Source organism: Pristis pectinata, chromosome 6 (assembly GCF_009764475.1).
Source record: "Pristis pectinata isolate sPriPec2 chromosome 6, sPriPec2.1.pri, whole genome shotgun sequence".
In the NCBI taxonomy this organism is placed as follows: Eukaryota; Metazoa; Chordata; class Chondrichthyes; order Rhinopristiformes; family Pristidae; genus Pristis; species Pristis pectinata.
The window spans coordinates 45,406,260-45,424,497 of record NC_067410.1 but is presented as its reverse complement, the minus strand read 5'-3'; the positions used below and the strand labels follow the sequence as shown (position 1 = coordinate 45,424,497).

General features: G+C 45.1%; 1 protein-coding gene across 1 annotated transcript in view; it reads right to left on the bottom strand.

The window, feature by feature from the left end:
* Nucleotides 1–18,238, bottom strand: part of rassf1 (Ras association domain family member 1) — a 71,651-nt gene that overhangs the window by 11,988 nt on the left and 41,425 nt on the right. The window contains exons 2-3 of the mRNA XM_052018111.1: nucleotides 11,750–11,874; nucleotides 3,358–3,471 (exon numbers count right to left, since the gene is read on the bottom strand). Of these exons, the coding sequence (XP_051874071.1) occupies nucleotides 3,358–3,471; nucleotides 11,750–11,874 (239 nt within the window). The remainder of the gene's footprint in view (nucleotides 1–3,357; nucleotides 3,472–11,749; nucleotides 11,875–18,238) is intronic.

Below are 18,238 nucleotides of genomic sequence, written 5' to 3'. Positions count from 1 at the left end.
GGGAATGCTGCCAGAAGTGCCTGCTGAGGGATGCACTGAAGCTCGGTGCAGCTCATGCAAAGGCTCTCTGGGTAAGGACCACAGTCTAGAGTCCTTCTGTTGTTAGACATTGAAAGGTTAGGTCTGGTGGGGAAGCCCCTCAAACAACAAAAGGGTAGATCACCTTAGGGGCCACATGAATGGCAATGGTACTATGTACAAAAATAGATATGCTAACATTACAATGTATAGAACCAGCAGTATTGAATGTATTGACTAATCAACACTCACGTACAGGGCTTGGCATTGTTATTTTGTACATGTTATTATGAATGAAGTTTATTTTTGAAATTAAAAAAAATCAGATTAACAATACAAATCCCTTGCTAATACATTTGCTTGTTGTCTAGATTATGTTCAAAAATCTCCACGAGTTCAAAATATGAGAACACTGGTTATTGGATTATTGATATGGAGATACAAGTTCTGGAGGAATGATTGTAACAGGCACGATATGCAGATTTGTGAATACAATGAAAGAGATCTAGTGTTCATAAATGCGACATGAAAAATACAGCATTACAGAAACAAATATCTGTAGGTGCTGCACACATATACAAAATCCAAAGCACCAGCCTAGCTTCATCTTTTACTGAGAGGTAGATTTAATCCATGAGATGGGCCCAATTTTTAACTTCCCCTATTTATTTATTCAGTGATTTAACCTACAAACTGTAAGCGTCATTGCCAAAGAAATAATACAAAACTGAAACCAGTCATAAGAGTTGTACAGCACAGAACTGGGCACTTCGGCTCAGAGGTACTTATTCCGTCACTGATATGAAGGGACCATAAAATTTATTATTATGTAGAAGTGAACGATCATCATATGGAACAGGGCATAGGCCCAGACTGTGCAAAAAGAAACAGGAGAGTGGGGAGATGAAATACACCCAGAGGTGGGAGAATGAGTGATATGCAGATTAAAGCTTGTTTTTTTTTGCAGAAAAAATTGAATATCTTTGAGAAAAATGTGAGGGAAATCTATATTTTCCCAGCATATGGGAGGGGAAAGGAAGGAAGCCAAAATAAGGAGTGGCTATGCAGAGTGCACGTAATCCTTAGCACTGGCCTTTGGTCCAGTACCTTCCCACGCTGACTATACTGACTGCCTGTGTTCACACAGTCCCAGAGTCACACTTCCTGCTGACGCAGTATACCACTAATCATTAGATCATCACATTCCAGCGGAGGATGGGTAGTCCACGTGGAACACCCTCCTGCTGTCTGCTATCATATATCCTGCTTACTGCATCAGCCCAGCCAGACCTACTTCAAGGAAAAGTACAATTGAAACAATCTGTGGCCACAGAAGAATCTTTAGAAATGGAATGAGGCCATTAAGCCCGAAGCCTTCTAATGAATACAGTCATTCTATGTATTGCCCTGTCCCATTGATATACCCCTGCTCAATTATTTCAGGAATAGTGTGAAATCTTAGCCGGGGGGTGGGGGGGGGGAAGTGGGATGGGGGTGGCAAATAAAAGACAAACTACTTAACACTACAGGGATTTACAAAAGAACTCCAAATGAAAATGACCTCCCTGTGAACAACAGATTCATCATTGGATGTGGTTTAATCCCACCCCCAACCCAAGGCAGCCAGTTCCACATCACTTTTCATGGTTTTTAATAACCTGTAATGCATTATGTGATTGTGAGACTAAACATTAGAGGGGTTTAAGGAGGATTGAGGCATATTGGGGCAAGGAGAATAACAGTGCAAGCAGTAGAGGGTCTCGTGGAAAAACAGAATGAACAGTGTGAAGAGCCCTCAGGAAAGCAGCCGACACAATCAAGGCCCCCTCCCATCCCAGTCAATCTCCCGTCACGCAGAAGATACAAAAACTTGAGAGCACCTACAGCTCAAGGACAGCTTCTATACCACTGTTATCAGACTCTTGAATGGATCTCTCATATACCAGAGGATGAACTCTTGATCTCCCAATCTACCTCATTGTGGCCCTTGCATTTTATTTGTCCACCTGCAATGCACTTTCTCTGTAACTGTAATTCTCTGTTCTGCATTCTGTTTTCCTTTTTACTACCTCAGTGTACTTGTGTATGAATGATCTGTCTATATGGCAAGCAAACAAAAGCTTTTTATTGTATCTTGATACATGTGACCAATTCCAATATAGATTCTCCAGCTTCCCTCTCTCTCTCTCCTAACTACATCACTTATATGGAACACATTGGATTCCACATTCTAAAAGACACTACATAAATGCAAATTGTTTTCTGTGACATTTGAAAGAAGGCCTTGGCTTGGGTTTAATGTTGCCCGAACAGTCATGCGCGTGAAGAATGTTATTTGAATGAGTTACAGGAAATAAAATGGTGCTTCGTGAGTGGAGGGTTGCCCAAGGTAAATTAATCAAGATTAGCTGGACTGTGGAACGCTGTGCTGCACACAAGCACCACATGGAATCCTCAGTGCAAACAGGAGTCTTAGCTCTTGCTTGGCTGTCCTTGAAACTGAACCTTTAATCAGGACCGCCTGTGAGGTGGTTTGACTAGTTACCTAGTAACAATGTAAATTCCAAGTGAACTCTGCTCTTGGAAATTCCTGTTTGATTGTTTGAAGTTTTACTGCACGTTTGAATGAAATAAGAAATCAGAATAAGCAGGATCAACCAGCTCTATAAGTGTATGTGAGAGAAAGAGAGAGAGAGAGAGAGAGAGAGAGAGATGATGCAAGTTTATTACTAGTCCACTCGTATTTCACCCTGGCCTCCTGTTGAGATCACCTAAAGCAACAGTAGACAGCAATTTCACCGAACCCAAGTACTGGAGCTGGAGAGAAGGATGGGGTAAGGGATGTGAGTCAAGGGTTGGGGTGGATACTCCCAGGTTTCTGTCTTACTGTGAAACTATTATATATCTGAACACCCTCCCCCGCCCCCCAACCCTCTCCACCTTGCCACAGTCTTCCACAGCGAACACTTACTCTGTCTTAGTTACGAAACCCTGCTCAGGATTGGGATCCGAGGGGGACTTTTCTCACCCAGAAAGGGGTAAGTACCTGGAATACACTGCCCTAAAGAGTGGTGGAAGCAGAGTCACTGACAGCATTTAAGTGTTTAGACAAGCACTTGAATCGCCTAGTCAGGGAAGGCTATGGGATTAATACGGATGGGTGCCCACTGGTCGGTATGGACGTGATGGGCCGAATGGCCCGTTTCTTTGCTGTTTGATTCTATTAAATAAGGCTCTTTGGGCCGATCCCCTCCTCATTCCTCCAGCCCTTTCCCCTTTCCCACACGGCCACCTCCTCCAAGCCCCTCTCCCCAAGGCTTCCAGCGCCCCACAACGCACCTTGTGCTTCCTGGGTTTCTTAATGAACGAGGTCCTGGCGGTGAAGAACTGTTCGAACTCCGAGTCTTCCTCCTGGCTGCAGTAACCACTGCTGCTAGTGCTGGTCCACGTCATCTGGAACAACGAGGTGGAGGGGGTATTTCACTCTTTATAAGAAAATAATTTATGGTTGGGGAAAAATCAAAGCACCCACGGAAAGTGGAGGAGCCCCTGTCTCAGCCGCCTGTCTCACACCCAAAACCCTGGACACACTGTGACTAGTGAACGCTCTCTCTCTCTCTAGCTGCTCCTGTATTGTCTCAACTCAGCGAGGGTTTGCTTTTCTCTCTCTCTCTCTCTCTCTCTCTCTCTCTCTCCCAGCCGTTGAAATTGGAAAGTACACACACTGCAAATCTCCGGCGCTGATTTGCTCAAAGAGGGAAGTGCGGGGAATATGGGATCTAACCCGGCCCCTCCTTCTTCCTGTCTTTAATGTACAACACCACTGATTTCATCGCTTAACTATTCAACGGCTAAATTTGGCAGCTTTAACTCTTGCCGTGCCAAACGAGCAACAACCCTTGTAGCACGGGCCCTCGGTTAGAAAACAAGCAACACAGAAAGGGGGTTTGGTGTAATGGGCGAACCGGGTTTAGGGAAAGCAAAACACATTAGACAGGATGGAGATTCAGCCATTCGATCTACAGTCTCCAAACCTCTGGAACTCCCTGAACCATAATCCAACCCAGAGAAGTGAGATAAAGGGAATTTAAAAGCAAAGAGAGACTGGGTACTCACACCCCTAACCCGAAATGACGGTCACATTTCCTTACACGTCCAATGTATCAAACCTCACCAGAGATAATCAATTTGAGATCAATACGATAATCAATTTCATTGCTGGCAGTTGGTCTAAAATATATTTTCCTTTTTGGTGAGATGCATTGGGCTGGGGTGCGGGGTGGAATTGGACGAAATCAGGAAGGGCACACGTCGCTTTTCGATTGACTATTGTCTCATGATATCTTCGGTGAGTAATATCCATTGCTCAGCCGAGGTCACCCACAGATTATCCGGCTAATACAGTATAATACTGAGTGTGCTGTGCACAAGATGGGTGTTGTGTTCCTTACATTAGAAGACCTTAAAAGTACTTCACTGGACAGGAGATATGATAGGACATGTGGTGACTGTCAAAATGCAAAGTCCTACCACACCCATTCACCATCCATTAAAGCTTTTAATTTGGTACGTTGCCCTTGTGCCAGTGATAACTCCACATTCAGCCTTCGACCACCAACAATGAGATGGGCAACATTGGTGTAGGGTGAAACACAGAACTAACCTAGACATCTACCCCTCTCCTCCCCTTTCAGGTTTTCACAGGAACTGTTTCCTTTACTGTTTCCTTTGTGACTCTCTGCTCCATTCTTCCGTTCCCACCAACCACCCACTTCTGACAGGATTTTTCCCTTGCAACAGCAGACAGTGCAACACCCATCCTTTCACCTCTTCCCACCATCCAGGACCCAAATGGTCTTTCCACTCGCATTTCTTCCGATCTAGTGAACTGCACTCAGTGTTCACAATGTGGTCTCCTCTACATCAGAAAAGCCAAACACAGATAGAGTGCCTGCTTTGTGGAGCACCTGCGTTCACTCTGCAGGACGACCCTGTTGCCTGCCACTTTAATTCTCCATCGCTCTGACCCGTGGGTCTGTGAACTCCTGTACCGTTACGAGGCCAAGCGCAAGCTTGAGGAACAGCTCTTCATCTCATATCTGGACACGTTGCAGCTTTCTGGATTCAATACTGAATGCTACAACTTCAGGCAACTTAATTTCTCTGTCTGTATCAGTCATCCATTTGTGATATTAACTCAGCTTGTTTGTGTTTCTTCCCCTCTGAGAGTGGAGGGCAAACCCAGCCTGACCTGCTGGGAATGTCTTCCTGTCTGTATTTCACAACTCCTACATCCTTTGGTCTATGTTCTCACTCTCTAACTGCTCTCATTCACTCATTGACCGGATAATGTTGTTTACAGCTTATCCCCATAGTTACCCCAGTTTTACGCTATCAGAAACATTTCTCCACCCCCCGCAGCCTAACAAGCTTCTCTGGTCTCCTTCCCAGTTCCGGTGAAGGGTCTTTGACCTGCAATGTTAACCCCGTTTCTCTTCCCACAGATACAGCCTGATCTGCTGAGTATGTCCAGCATTTTCTGTTTTTATTTTAGTCTGTGTAATGGCAGGCTGGAGTAGGCTGTGTCTGACACACCCTCCCATGCCCATGCCTTGCTTTCCCCACCAGTCAAGTCTAGAGGACAATGTTTACCCTGCAAAGCCATTCCTGGTGGGTAAAAGCAAATTGACACCGGTCACCATACTGTGGAGCAAATTCAATGCCAGCAGCCTGGCTAAAGGATTGGTATACACCATTTGTGAAACAGCATCTGGAATATGTTCATGGGACATTGATTTACAACGAGGGTAACACACCTTCTCCCTCTCTCCTTCAATCAGGTGGTGCAGGAGTCAGGTGCCCCCTAACCTGATTGCACATTTAAAAAAAATAAATTTACAACATAGAACAAAAAAAATAAAGCTTCCAGATGTCGTGGGGACTACCTGTACTGTGATCCAGAACATATTGCAGAGGTATAGGTCAGGTTGGGAAGAGGGTCTTTTTTCTGTATTTTGAGTCTGGTCATGCAGAATTATCCCACATTTTGGGGTGTGGGGTGTGCAAGCAAAGTAAAGGCATCAGCTGCAAGATCATCAGGGAGCCCAGTTCCTTATTCAGACCCACTAGGCTGTGCTTTTCTGCATAATCCTGACTCTGGCCCCATTCTACACTGCTGCCTGATCTTCCACATTCCTGAGGTGGATTACCCATTTCTGGGAGCTGCTCACACTTCAACTTCATCCCTGATTGGATGCTGTGGGATAGGTAGGGAAGAAGTGACAGACAGGGGAAAGAACCCTTTCCAATGCAACCCGTCCCAAAATCCTAATGTAAACACTTTTCACACACTGAAGTCTCCTGGGACAGGCAAGAACCAAGACAGACATGATTTCATTGATGAAAGCACTTTCTTTGCCATCAGAACAGCTAATTTTGAACTCTAGTCAATGTTTATAATACGGGAAATACAGCAACCACAAGCTCTCACAAACAATGGCGTGACTATGGAATCATTGAGAGATACACCTTGGAAACAGGCCCTGTCCATAGCTGACCATCAGCTACCCATTTACACTTATCTTACCCCAACCCATTTTTATTCTCCCTAAATTCCCAACAACTCCCCTCCCCCCAATTCTACTACTCACCTAAAACACTAGGGGGAAATTCACAGTGGCAAACTAACTTACCAACTCACACATGTATGGGATGTGGGAAGAAACTGGAGGACACCCACACAGTCACAGGCAGAACGTGCAAACTCCATAGAGACAGCACCAGAGGTCAGGATCGAACACGGGGTTGCTGGAACTGTGAGGCAACAGCTCTACTAGCTGCTCCACTACGCCACCGAAGATAACTTGCTTTTTTTTGTCGATGAAAGTATATTGGCCTGAATGCTAGAGGTAACTCTGTCCTTCTTTGAAATAGTACTCCAAATAGGTTTTTCTTTATGTCCAGCTGTGAGCATGCAGACAGGAGCTTGGTTTAATCTACCAACTGAAAGTCAATTCTCTAACAATGCAGTACTCTCCTGGTACTTAATTGGAGTAACAGCATGGATTCTGTACTCTATTCTCTGGCCTGGGATGTGAACCCACCAACTTCCTGACTCAGGAAGTGAGATACCATACCTGCTGAATTATGGCTGACTTAGATATTTAAAAAAAGTCAGGTCAGTCTTCAAGAGGTCAAGTGGAATTAGGGGGAAGAAGAATTCTATGAAACACCTCAGATGATTGAAATGTCCTGGAAGTTACTCTGGCCTTAGATTCTACTTAACTCATTCATCCACAGTGCCTCACTGCACTCCTTTAAAAGGAAGATTATAAAATTCAGCATCTATTTTGATGATAGTCTTTGAATGATTGAGGAGAAAGGTATTTGAAGGATCAAGACCTCAAACCTGGCACATAGCTCATTGCCTACCAGACAACAGTGATCCCAGTCCTCCCATGTGTTTCCGAGACCTGGGCTAGCTACATTTGGTACTGATAGAGTCTATGTGCCGGGGAGCACACAGTGTGCATGACGGGAGGAGTGCACCACTCACGAAACAAGCCAGGCTTCTCCTGCCCCATCTGCAGAAGAGTCTGTGGTTCCCACATTGGCCTCAATTACCTCAGAACCCATTAAAACCAGAATGGAAGCAAGTCATCTTCAATAGTGAAGGACTGTCTCAGAAACAGGCACATGGACAGTGGCCATTTCATTGTGAAGTGGTTTCCCATTGCAGCCACTGACACTGACTCCGCCACCCTCCCCCCCCCCCCACCACCCCCAGTGGTAGAGCAAAGAAAATGGGGGATGAGCAGGAGGCCAGAACTCCGGGTGGAGACTAGGGCAGCATGGTAGGACATTTCATTAGAGACAGAGAGCTAAGCCTGCTCCACTTATTGCCAAATCCAGAACAGGCTGATCCTGTGGTCAGATGAAAGGGAGTCAAAATCTTAACTAAATCTGCACATCATAAGGTACAGAATTAAACTGTAACATGGATTTTATTTTAAGCCCTTAAAGAAATTCAAGTCAGGAACCAGATCGTGAGCACGTCAAGGCCGCAGCACCAAGAGGAAAGCACAAGAAACTGAAAGAGAAAAATGTGACCTCTGTTAGTTGCAGCTGCTTTCAATTAATCTACAAACAGGGAAAAAAAAATTGGGAGGAAGCAGCAAGTACGCCGCACCAGGTCGTTTCTGGATTCTGACCCACCCCCATTCCCTCAGGAGTCAGGCTTTGTGTACAAGCAACGGCAATGAAGTCAGCAAAGGTCCCTTTCCCTTCCTCGCCATCCCTGGGTTTTCTGTGGAGAGTTCCTGGCAGCACTGACAGACCGCTAACCTGCCCCTCCCCCCAAAAGTGCCACGTCCCCAGCAGCACACTGTGCAATGAGAGAGTCCCAGATGCTGCATTCAATACCACGAATAAAGCTGAATGTGCTTTGGGATTATTGGGAAAGAACTGCAACAGCACCACAGTACACACGGTAGGTATGTTGCTGCTCCTCCTTGCCCTGGCAGGCACGCATGCCAATTCCAGTCTCAGCTGAATATCAATTACTTCCCACTACCTTTGAGCTAGACCTGCTTTCCAAGCCTCTTCCTACAGTATAGTTTATTTAAAGCAACTTGTGTCCCTTCATGCAGAGCTATTAAGACTCATCAGTTTAAACAAATGTTTTAAGATTCCCAAGTTTCAAAGATCTCATGATTCCATCCAAAGCTTTTCTGCCTGTAGCCCAGTCCATAACCAATTTCAATCTGTCACTATGTTCGTGCACCTATATTGGCTCGTTACAGGCAGCCCCCGGGTTATGACAGGGTTCTGTTCCTGAGAACTGTTTGTAATCGGAACTGTTTGCAAGTTGGAAATGAACAAAAACCGTGTGTGGGAGAGGATCACAGAAACAATTGTGATGGGAGAGCGAGCAGGCATGGGAAGAGCTGCCGCCAGCCGGCCTCACTGACTGTGAGTGGGGGAGTGAGTCTGCTCAGCACTCCCAGCTCTGCTCGGCTCAACCTGGCCTCTGATCGTTGCAGCCTGGGGAATGGGGTGGTGAGAGAAGGCACATGGAAATGCCCTGTTCCCAGCCAGCAGAAGGTGCCTGCCGCGGCTGGCAAATCCATCCCCATCCATCCCGCTGGACTCCTACCCTCTTGTTCGTATGTATGGGCTGTCCATAAATTGGGGGTTCGTAACCCAGGGAAGATCTGTATACAGTAACATCTCAATTTTAGTTGCTTCCCCAATCTGTAACCCACTCCAGAAAGATTGAGCATAATCTCCGTGCTCTCGAGGTCTGGCCTTTTGTACACCAGTTACCTTTCAGGTCCTTCCAAGCTCAGGAAATCCCTCCCCCAACTTCTTTAGCCTCTAGCTCTTCAAAAACTTTTGAAGTGATCCTGCTTAACTGTCTAACATTGCTATGGATGCATGTCATAATGCTGCTGTGAATGGGATTAGGTCACTTTTACAGCATGGGTACTTGAATAATTTTTATTCATTCATTCTTTGGGATCTGGGCATCGCTGGCAAGGCAAGCATTTATTGCCTATTGCCCTTGAGAAGGTGGTGATGAGCTGCCTTCTTGAACCACTCCAGTCCTTCTGGTGAAGGTACTCACAGTATTGTTGGGTGGGGAGTTCCAGGATTTAAACCTAGCGATGAAAAACCAATGATTAGTAACTGGCAGTGGACTCTTTAGAATACCCAGCCTGCTCCAACAGGTTATAGAGTCATAGAACCATGCAGCAGGGAAACAGTCCCTTTGGTGCAACTTGTCCATGCCAACCAAGATGTCCATCTAAGCTAGTCCCATTTGCCCTCGTTTGGCACATATCCCTCTAAACCTTTCCTATCCATGTACACATGCAAATGTCTTTTAAATGTTGTTATTGTACCTGCCTCGACTATTTTCTCTGGCAGCTTGGTCCATATACACAGCACCCTCTGCATGAAGTTGCCCCTCAGGTCCTTTTTAACCCTTTTCCCTCTCACCTTAAACCTATGCCCTTGAGTTTTTGATTCCCTTTCCCTGGGAAAAAGACCGTAAACATTCACCTTATCGACACCCTTTCATGATTTTAACCAGCTCTACAAGGTCACCCCTCAGTTTCCTAAGCTCCAAGGAATAAAGTCCTAACCTGCCCAACCTCTCCATATAACTCAGACCCTTGTCCTGACAACATTCTTGTAAATCTTTGCACTCTTTCCAGCTTGATATTGTCTTTCCCATATCAGGGTGGCCAAAGCTGTACACAATACTCCAAGTGTGGCCTCACCAACATCTTGTACAACTGCAACGTAACATCCCAACTCCTATACTCAGTACTCTGAGTGATGAAGACCAGCGTGCCAAACCTGTCTACCTGTGATGCCACTTTCAGGGAACTATATACTTGTACTCCTAGGACCCTCTGTTCTACGACATCCCTAGGTCTCTACCATTCACTGTAAAAGTCCTACCCTGATATGACTTCCCAAAATGCAACACCTCACACTTATCTGGATTGGACATCATTTGCCGCTCCGTGGCCCACTTACCTAGTTGATCAAGATCCTCCGGTTATGGTGATAGATATTCTGTTGCTAATTTTTGGTGGTGAATCAGTCTCTGGACAGGCAGAATGTTTTGGGTAGATCTTTTCTCAGAGGACAACAAGTTTTAACCTGCAGACAGCTCTTTGCATCTCTGCTCCATACCATAGCATCGTTAACCTTCTAAAGGCTTAGAAATCAAACCCTGGTATATGTTCTGACAAGTGTATTGAGGCTCAGGTACCGAGAGCAGTTCAATCTATATGATTTCAGTCAGTCTGTGCTACATAATTGATGCTGCTTTCCAAAGGCAGCAATTAGCCGGTCGGAACGGAAGTACAAAACAAAAACAAAACCCAGTCACCTTTCAGTTTCTAGCCTTGCCAATTTTGTGGCAGGAAGTCAAAGAGCCATTTGTTTGTGTTTAAAAGTAATTATAGTCTCTCTTTCTCATATTCTGTGGGATATCATCCTCATGATGGGATGTTCAGCAATTCAATCAACAAAAATTTGAATAAAAAACAAAATCCCTGAATATTAATCCTACTCCCATGACTGCAGCTCCAGCCAAGGCCAATTTAACAGGCAGACTTGGGACATCAGGAAAGGCCCTCACTCCGGGTAACCAAGGACCTCATTTGGATTCAAAGGCCAGGTTTTGACAATGTCATTGAGACCACCCCTTCATTGACAAGGGTAGACATAACTCTTTGTACAGCTTTTTTGTTCAGCAGGGTGAGGGTTACTTTTGTAAGGGTAGAGAGTGCCTGATTATTCAGTAGGGCAAGGGTACTTGTTTCACAGAGTTCATTTCCTTTTAATTATATCAGATAAGGGAAATCAGATTTGGTGTCCTATTATAGTGAGCAGGCTTGAGGGCGTTGATTATCTGGTGCTGACAACCTCACTCTGTCTGAAACTGCGACTTGAGACATGGTTGCCGCTGAGCTCGTAAAGGATGGGTGCTGGGCACAGTCCAAACTGATTTCACGCGGCTTTATGTAAGGGTATCAAATAAACTATTACCTGCTGCATGACCATGGTGCTATTAGCATACCGTCACTGCCTTGTATAACCTGCCTTGTACCAGCTGTCGTATGGGAACCCAAGGTGTTCTACCCTCCTGCATTCCTCCCCCTCCCCTCCACATGCTCCAATCCCCAGGTTACCAGGCGGATTTACAGTCCCCTACCACATTGGTGTCTTGCTCGAGTGCCTGTTCTGTGCTGTCCACAAGGTCCAGTGTTTTGATCTTTGGCCGGTTGCAGTCCAGCTGGATCAGGGGTTGGCAGCGGTAGTGGCACCGGAACTTGCAGTCTGAAACGGGCAGACAGGAGGAATCTTAACACAGTCACCAGCACACTGTACACAATGAACAACTTGCAATGCTACTGCACTGTAACGTGATATGTAATCTCCCAAAGGCACTCTCGATGAACACTTAAATTGGATATGCATTTGAATCACCTAGGCAGAGAAGGCCACAGACCAAGAGCTGGTAAAAAGAATTAGTGTGGATGGGTATTTGATAGTGTGGATGTGGTGGGCTGAAGGGCCTGCTTCTGTGCTGTACGAGTCAATGTCACGATGCTATTAAGCAAAATTTGAGGCATTAGAAGATACTAAGACATGCTAAGTCAGAGATGATATTAGAATTGGTTTATTATTGTCACGTGTACCAAGATAAAAAGCTTTAGTTTGCATGCTATCCAGACAGATCATTACATAAGTACATCGAGGTAGCAAAACGGAAAAACAGAATGCAGAATATAGGGTTAGTTACAGAGAAAGTGCAGTGCAGGTAGACAAGTAAAGTGAAAGGGCCACGACGAGGTCGATTGGGAGATCTGTTAGCATATAAAAGGTCCGTTCAGGAGTCTGATAGAAGCTGTCCTTGAGGCTGGTGGTGGGTGTTCTCAAGGTTTTGTGTCTTCTGCCTGATGGGGGTGGGAGTGGAGGGGTTGGGGGGGGGGGGGGAGAAGAGAGAATGTCCGGGGTGGAAAGGGTCCTTGATTATGTTGGCTGTTTTCCTGAGGCAGCAGGAAGTGTAGACAGAGTCAATGGAGGGAAGGTTGGTTTGCATGATGGACTGGGCTGTGTCCACAACTCTATGCAGTTTCTTGCAGTCTTGGGTAGAGCAGTTGCCATGCCAAGCCATGACGCATCGGAATAGCATGCTTTCCATGGCACATCTATAAAAATTGGTGAGGGTTTGCATTACATTTCAGGCAGAACATTAAGGGAAGGGAGGCAGAGAAATAAAGAACTTAGGGAGGGAATTCCAGATCTTAGGGCCTTGGTTGCTGAAGACTAGTGTTGCAGTTATTAGGATGAGGGATGCAAGACACAAGAAATGAGGAGACACAATCTTGGAAGACCTTTGGAAATTACACTTAGAGACCAGTGATACCATGAAATGAATTGAAAACCAGCATGGGAATTTTAAAGTTTAGGTATTATCCGAATGGGAGCCCATGTGAATCAGAAGCAAAGAGGTGATGTCTAAATGAGACAGTGCAAGTTTGGATACAAGCAGCTTTTTCAAGGAGCTCATGTTTATCAAGGCTGCAAGGTGAGAGGCTACGCATAAAGAGCAATGGATCAGCAGAGGCCAAAGCACAGGGAGAAGCAGAGAGAAGGATGGATGATGATTTCAGCAACAGAGGCACACACTGTATAAAGACGGTGTCTGGTCCATTGGTATTCCATTATATTTGTTCCATTATAATTGTGTTTTCTTCTTGCATGTCAATCACTCTACTGTCTCTCTCCCTCTGCCTTTGGAGTGATCAATTCCACTGTTGCAGCTTACCCTTCACCACTTCTATCCAATCAGAATGTGGTTCCAGGTTGCAAGTGTTGGCGGACAACCAGTCCTCACTCAAAAACAGTGGTGTGACCCTCCAGCAGGTTTTGCAGAAGATGGATAGGAATCCTAGGCCAATTTCACCGCCTCCCAACCCAGAGGCTAGCCTGCCCTGCTCCCTAGGGAGTACCTTGGGCACAGCTGACACAATTTGATCCAAGCTGTCGAACCCAACATCTTAAAGCAAACAAAAAACTGCTTTTATTTCAGATTTCCAACATCTGCAAAGTGCTGGAAATACTCAGCAGGTTAGGCAGTATCTGTGGAGACAGTAATAGGAGTAACATTTCGGATTGCCTGGTTCACATGAATCAGCAACTCATAGGCTAAGCCCTGGAAAAATTCTTCCAGAGGGTGGTTTTGGTTCTCAGACTCTCCACCACTGGTGTTTCTTCTCCTCATGTCTTGGCCTATTGTCATCTAGTTGATAGAGATTAACTACTGCAATTGGTGAGCAGTTCTATTAGCACTGTACTGTGCCTACCAAGGTAGCAAAAGGCAAACCAGAGTTAGCCAGAGAGTATGTTGGAATATTTATTTCTATCAATTTCTGTTTGACCAAACAAAAATAATGAATTATCACTGTCAAGTTATTTTCCTGCCTGGCTACTAAACTAAGCTGACTGTTTAATCTGTCTATCTATCATTGCAGTGAAAATATCACATCTTTCATATGTCATGGCTGCTGCCTGCACCAGCTCTGGCCTTATCCCATTTTGGGATGTTTCACCACAGGACCTCCCACCTCCCAACACTCCCACAATACCTCCATTGGTTGTCAAATGTCAAACTATTAACAATGGTAGTTTTGATACCCACTGCATTCCAGATACTCTTTTATCTATTGTGTGCCCTTACTGCAGTAAGCATGTGCCTAGGTCCCTGACCATGCTGGGTGCTTAGTAGCCTTACTGTTTGTTACAAGCCTGGACGAAGAAAAACAGAAGAAAATGCCCTGATTATTTTCTCTCAAGTTACTTGTGAGAGTATCCATGAAATTTATCTTTAAGCTGGACAGTGCAAGACGATTCAGTAAAGTCAGCAAATCCCACATCACGACTTTCAAAGATAACTTAAGGTAACACGTCATTGCTACAGGGCGGGAGCAAGGCACTGTTGAGAACATTTTTCAGGTAAGATGTTAAAACAAAATCCCTTCAACCTGTTTAGGCAGATTTGAGAGAATAATTTTTTATAAAATATCCAATACTTTCTTCTTAATTCATCCCCTGTTCGGTATCTGGGCCTGGCCAGCATTCACTTTCCAGCTGGAATAATCCTTCAATTTCATGCCTTGCTCAGGCATTTAAGAGTAAACTATATTATGTTGGAACCATGCAAGTTACCAAATTCACAAAAAAAAATTGGCCCTTATGGCTCAACCTTTGAGCTTCCCGTCATCGTAACGTTTAATTTCTGACTTTGTTTTGGTTTATACTGAACCTCTATACCTATCACCTGCCAGCTCTTGCTCCATAGCTCCCCTCCACCCATTTCCCCTATATCTTTCAGTCCAGATGAAGGTATTGCTTTTCCCTTGTGCTACCTCGATATAGTTATGTCTTGAAATTATCTGTATGGATGGCATGCAAAGCTAAGTTTTTCACTGTATCTATGTGACAATGATAAACCAATTCCAATGGTCTCGACTGATGCGTCAACTGTCCATTTCCTTCCATAGATGCTGCCTCACCCGCTGAGTTCCTCCAGCATCTGTGTGTTGATCTATATGATGGTACCCTGCTTAGCACTACACCAGAGAGTACCAATTCATTATAACATACTTGATCTTCTCCTCCAAACAATCACAGACACGTAACCCTGTACTTAAAAAAATATCAGCTTGGACTGAGCATTTATGTGCCAGAAGCCTGGGTGCTGGGAAACGCGTGTGAACCCCTGTTGTCGGCATGTCTTGCAGCCATGAATTGCTCTCCCCAGCTCAGTGTCGAGAGGCTGAGCGTGAAGGGCCAGGATAAACAGTTGCCAAGATGTGGGGCTCAGAGCTGTACCCTGGGGTGTGGGTCATTGCTGGGGTCTGGCATCACCTGCCTCATGTGTCAACAGACCACCTGGGTCCTATTTCACACCCTGCTGGATATGGTGGCTGCACAGAGATTTCTCGTGATAACAAACTCAGCAGTGGCCTCTGTCCATTGAGCTGATTACCATGGAGAAAGCTCAGGAGTGGGGAGGGCTGTGCAGCCAATTGAAGAGAGGGGGGAAACAGCAGCTTCCATCATATCCAATGGCAGGTGATGAGTAAGACCCTAGGACCCAGGCGGTCAACACATGAGGGCAGATGCTACCAGTCCCAGCAACGGCAGCACTCACCATCTGATCAGGATGCAGCCCCACATCTCACTGCTGAGCCCCCACTTGCCATGAACGCCCCACCCCCCCCCCCACCCCCAACCAACACCAGCCCTCACAGAGAGTGTTTGCTCACTCAGCTATGGGGCAATTCATTGGTGGAGAAGTGCAGTGAAGACAGGAATTCACTGCAGGGCACAGTAGTGGGGAGGGCAAGAGAGTGCACCATGTTCCTGGCACAGCAGCGCTCTCAGTAACACGACTTTCTGTATATTAATTTTATAATGACTCCTCTTCTTAGCACCAATTCCATTAGTGCTCTCATTCCTGGGTACATACCCTGCGTGACAAGCAAGGTACCAGTGTACAAGATTAGAGTGAGCTGTGGTGCAAGGATTTGTCAAATGCCTGCATTTTACTGAATTTTATCCTAATATATCATTCCTGCGTTAAAATGTTGGACCTGTCATAGAGAAACACAACTGAAAATTTCAGACTCCCCAACTTCCTGCTGAGTGTTAGATTCAAATATACTGCCCATCAAAAGCAAAAAAATGCAAAATAACATTTGCTTGTTGGAAGTCTAATGCAACATGGGACCATAATGAGCTCAAAACAATGAACCACAGGGAAATGGAAGAGCCCAGATTCTTGTAAATGCCACTCACATATTATCTGTGCTAGATGACTTGTACTGACTCCTAGTTCCAGACATCTGATTTTAATATTCTTAATCTGTTTAAATCTCTCCAATGACCTTGCCCTCCAGGTCTTATAATAACCTCCAGCATTTATAAGCCTCAAATTCCACATTCCTATAAACCAAGCCTCAAGAATTTCCTTTGTATAACCACTTGCAACAATTACTCCTGCCTTAAACTTTGGAATTCCATCCCGAAACCGCTGTAGATGCTTCTTTAAGCATTTGGTCCATTCTTAATAACTCCTTTAGTTCAGTTTCAAATCAATCCAATTCCTCTCCTGTGAAACACTTTAAGACATCAGACCTTGTGGCGCAACAGCAGTGTGTCTGGAGGCTGCATGTTCGAATCACATTGGGGTCATTAACGCTGTGTCAGATTTTGTCATCACATTGCTTCTTCCGGGAAGTCTGTGCAGTTTCACCTTTGATGGACAGGGTCTCAGTGAACAACTGGGGGATGCATAGATATTTCTCAACTTTGTGGACTTAAGCAGTGAAAATTTGATTTTTAAGGTTTAGATAGATATGGGCCAAACAGGGCAAATGGTACTGGCTGAGAAGGGCATCTTGGTCAGCATGGACCAGTTGGGCCCAAGGACCTGTTTCCATGTTGTATTACTTTATGACTCTGTACTTTATGTTAGGGGGACTCTGTAAACACAAGGTGGTGATGGACTGGGCTGGCTGCTCTCAGCCAAGAAAGAGGGAGTGGTTAGGAGGGTGGGAAGGAACTTAGTGCCATATTTACTCAGCACCAGCCTCTTCAGGAAGGAAACAAAAGCAAGCCAGGATTTCTACTGGAACTGGCTGCTCTTACTTTGGCTAGGATATGGCACACTCATTGGACACACTAATTAAATGTGAGTTAACAGAAAGTAGAGACTTAGGAATTATAAGATGAAAAGACCAAGGATAGGCTAGTACTCTTCCAACAATACACAGAGAGGTATAATAACAATAATCATGCTATTAGGTAATTGTGGTAATCAGTATCTATTATTCAACAATAAACGCAGATGCGAGACAAAGAAAATTCCAATGGCTGAAATATTTGGGAACCATAGTTCCTAATTCATCTGTTCACTCAACACTCCCTGAAAATGGGTGGGATATTAAGGTGTTAAAAATTTCAAACCCAAACACAACCTGGTTACCTTGATCTTAATAGTTGTGCCTCAGTGTCAGGTCAATCCAGCCCACTCCAGTGAGGTAACTGGCTCACTTAATTGTTCGAATGGAGCATCCAGCTTCACGTTGTCTATTTGGGTTTAGGTTGGAGGTTCAGAAACCACATCTAAAAGGGAGGCAAGATCCATAAAGCACCCATTCCAGCAGCTAATAGCTTTCCACCAATTCTTGTGGGGTAGGAAGAGGTGTGCTTCTCCCCATCTCCTCTGTCTCATTTTCTAAGCAACTCCCATGATTGGTTAACCCAATGTCCAGATTACCACAAACCATGTCATCCTTCCATTCCATAATCTCCAGCCTCCCAGATTTTCCAGCATTCCCATGGCCTTCTCTGTATTCCTACAATCAATCTCCCCCTTACCCCCAAACTCTAGTCTCAGATTTCCTCCCTGCCCACCTATCTTCCCTCCATTCCTTTCCTCCTCTCTGTTCTGGTTTCCAGCTGTGGACTGGTGCCAGGGATTTAACTGCCTACCCGTCTATGAGTTGCTCAATCTTCTGCTTGCAGTCTAGAAACATGTTGATCAGGCCAGTTATCAGCTTTGGCAAGACTTGCAGGATATGAGTGCAAAACAAACTCCCACAATCTCCACAACCACTCTCCACAAATA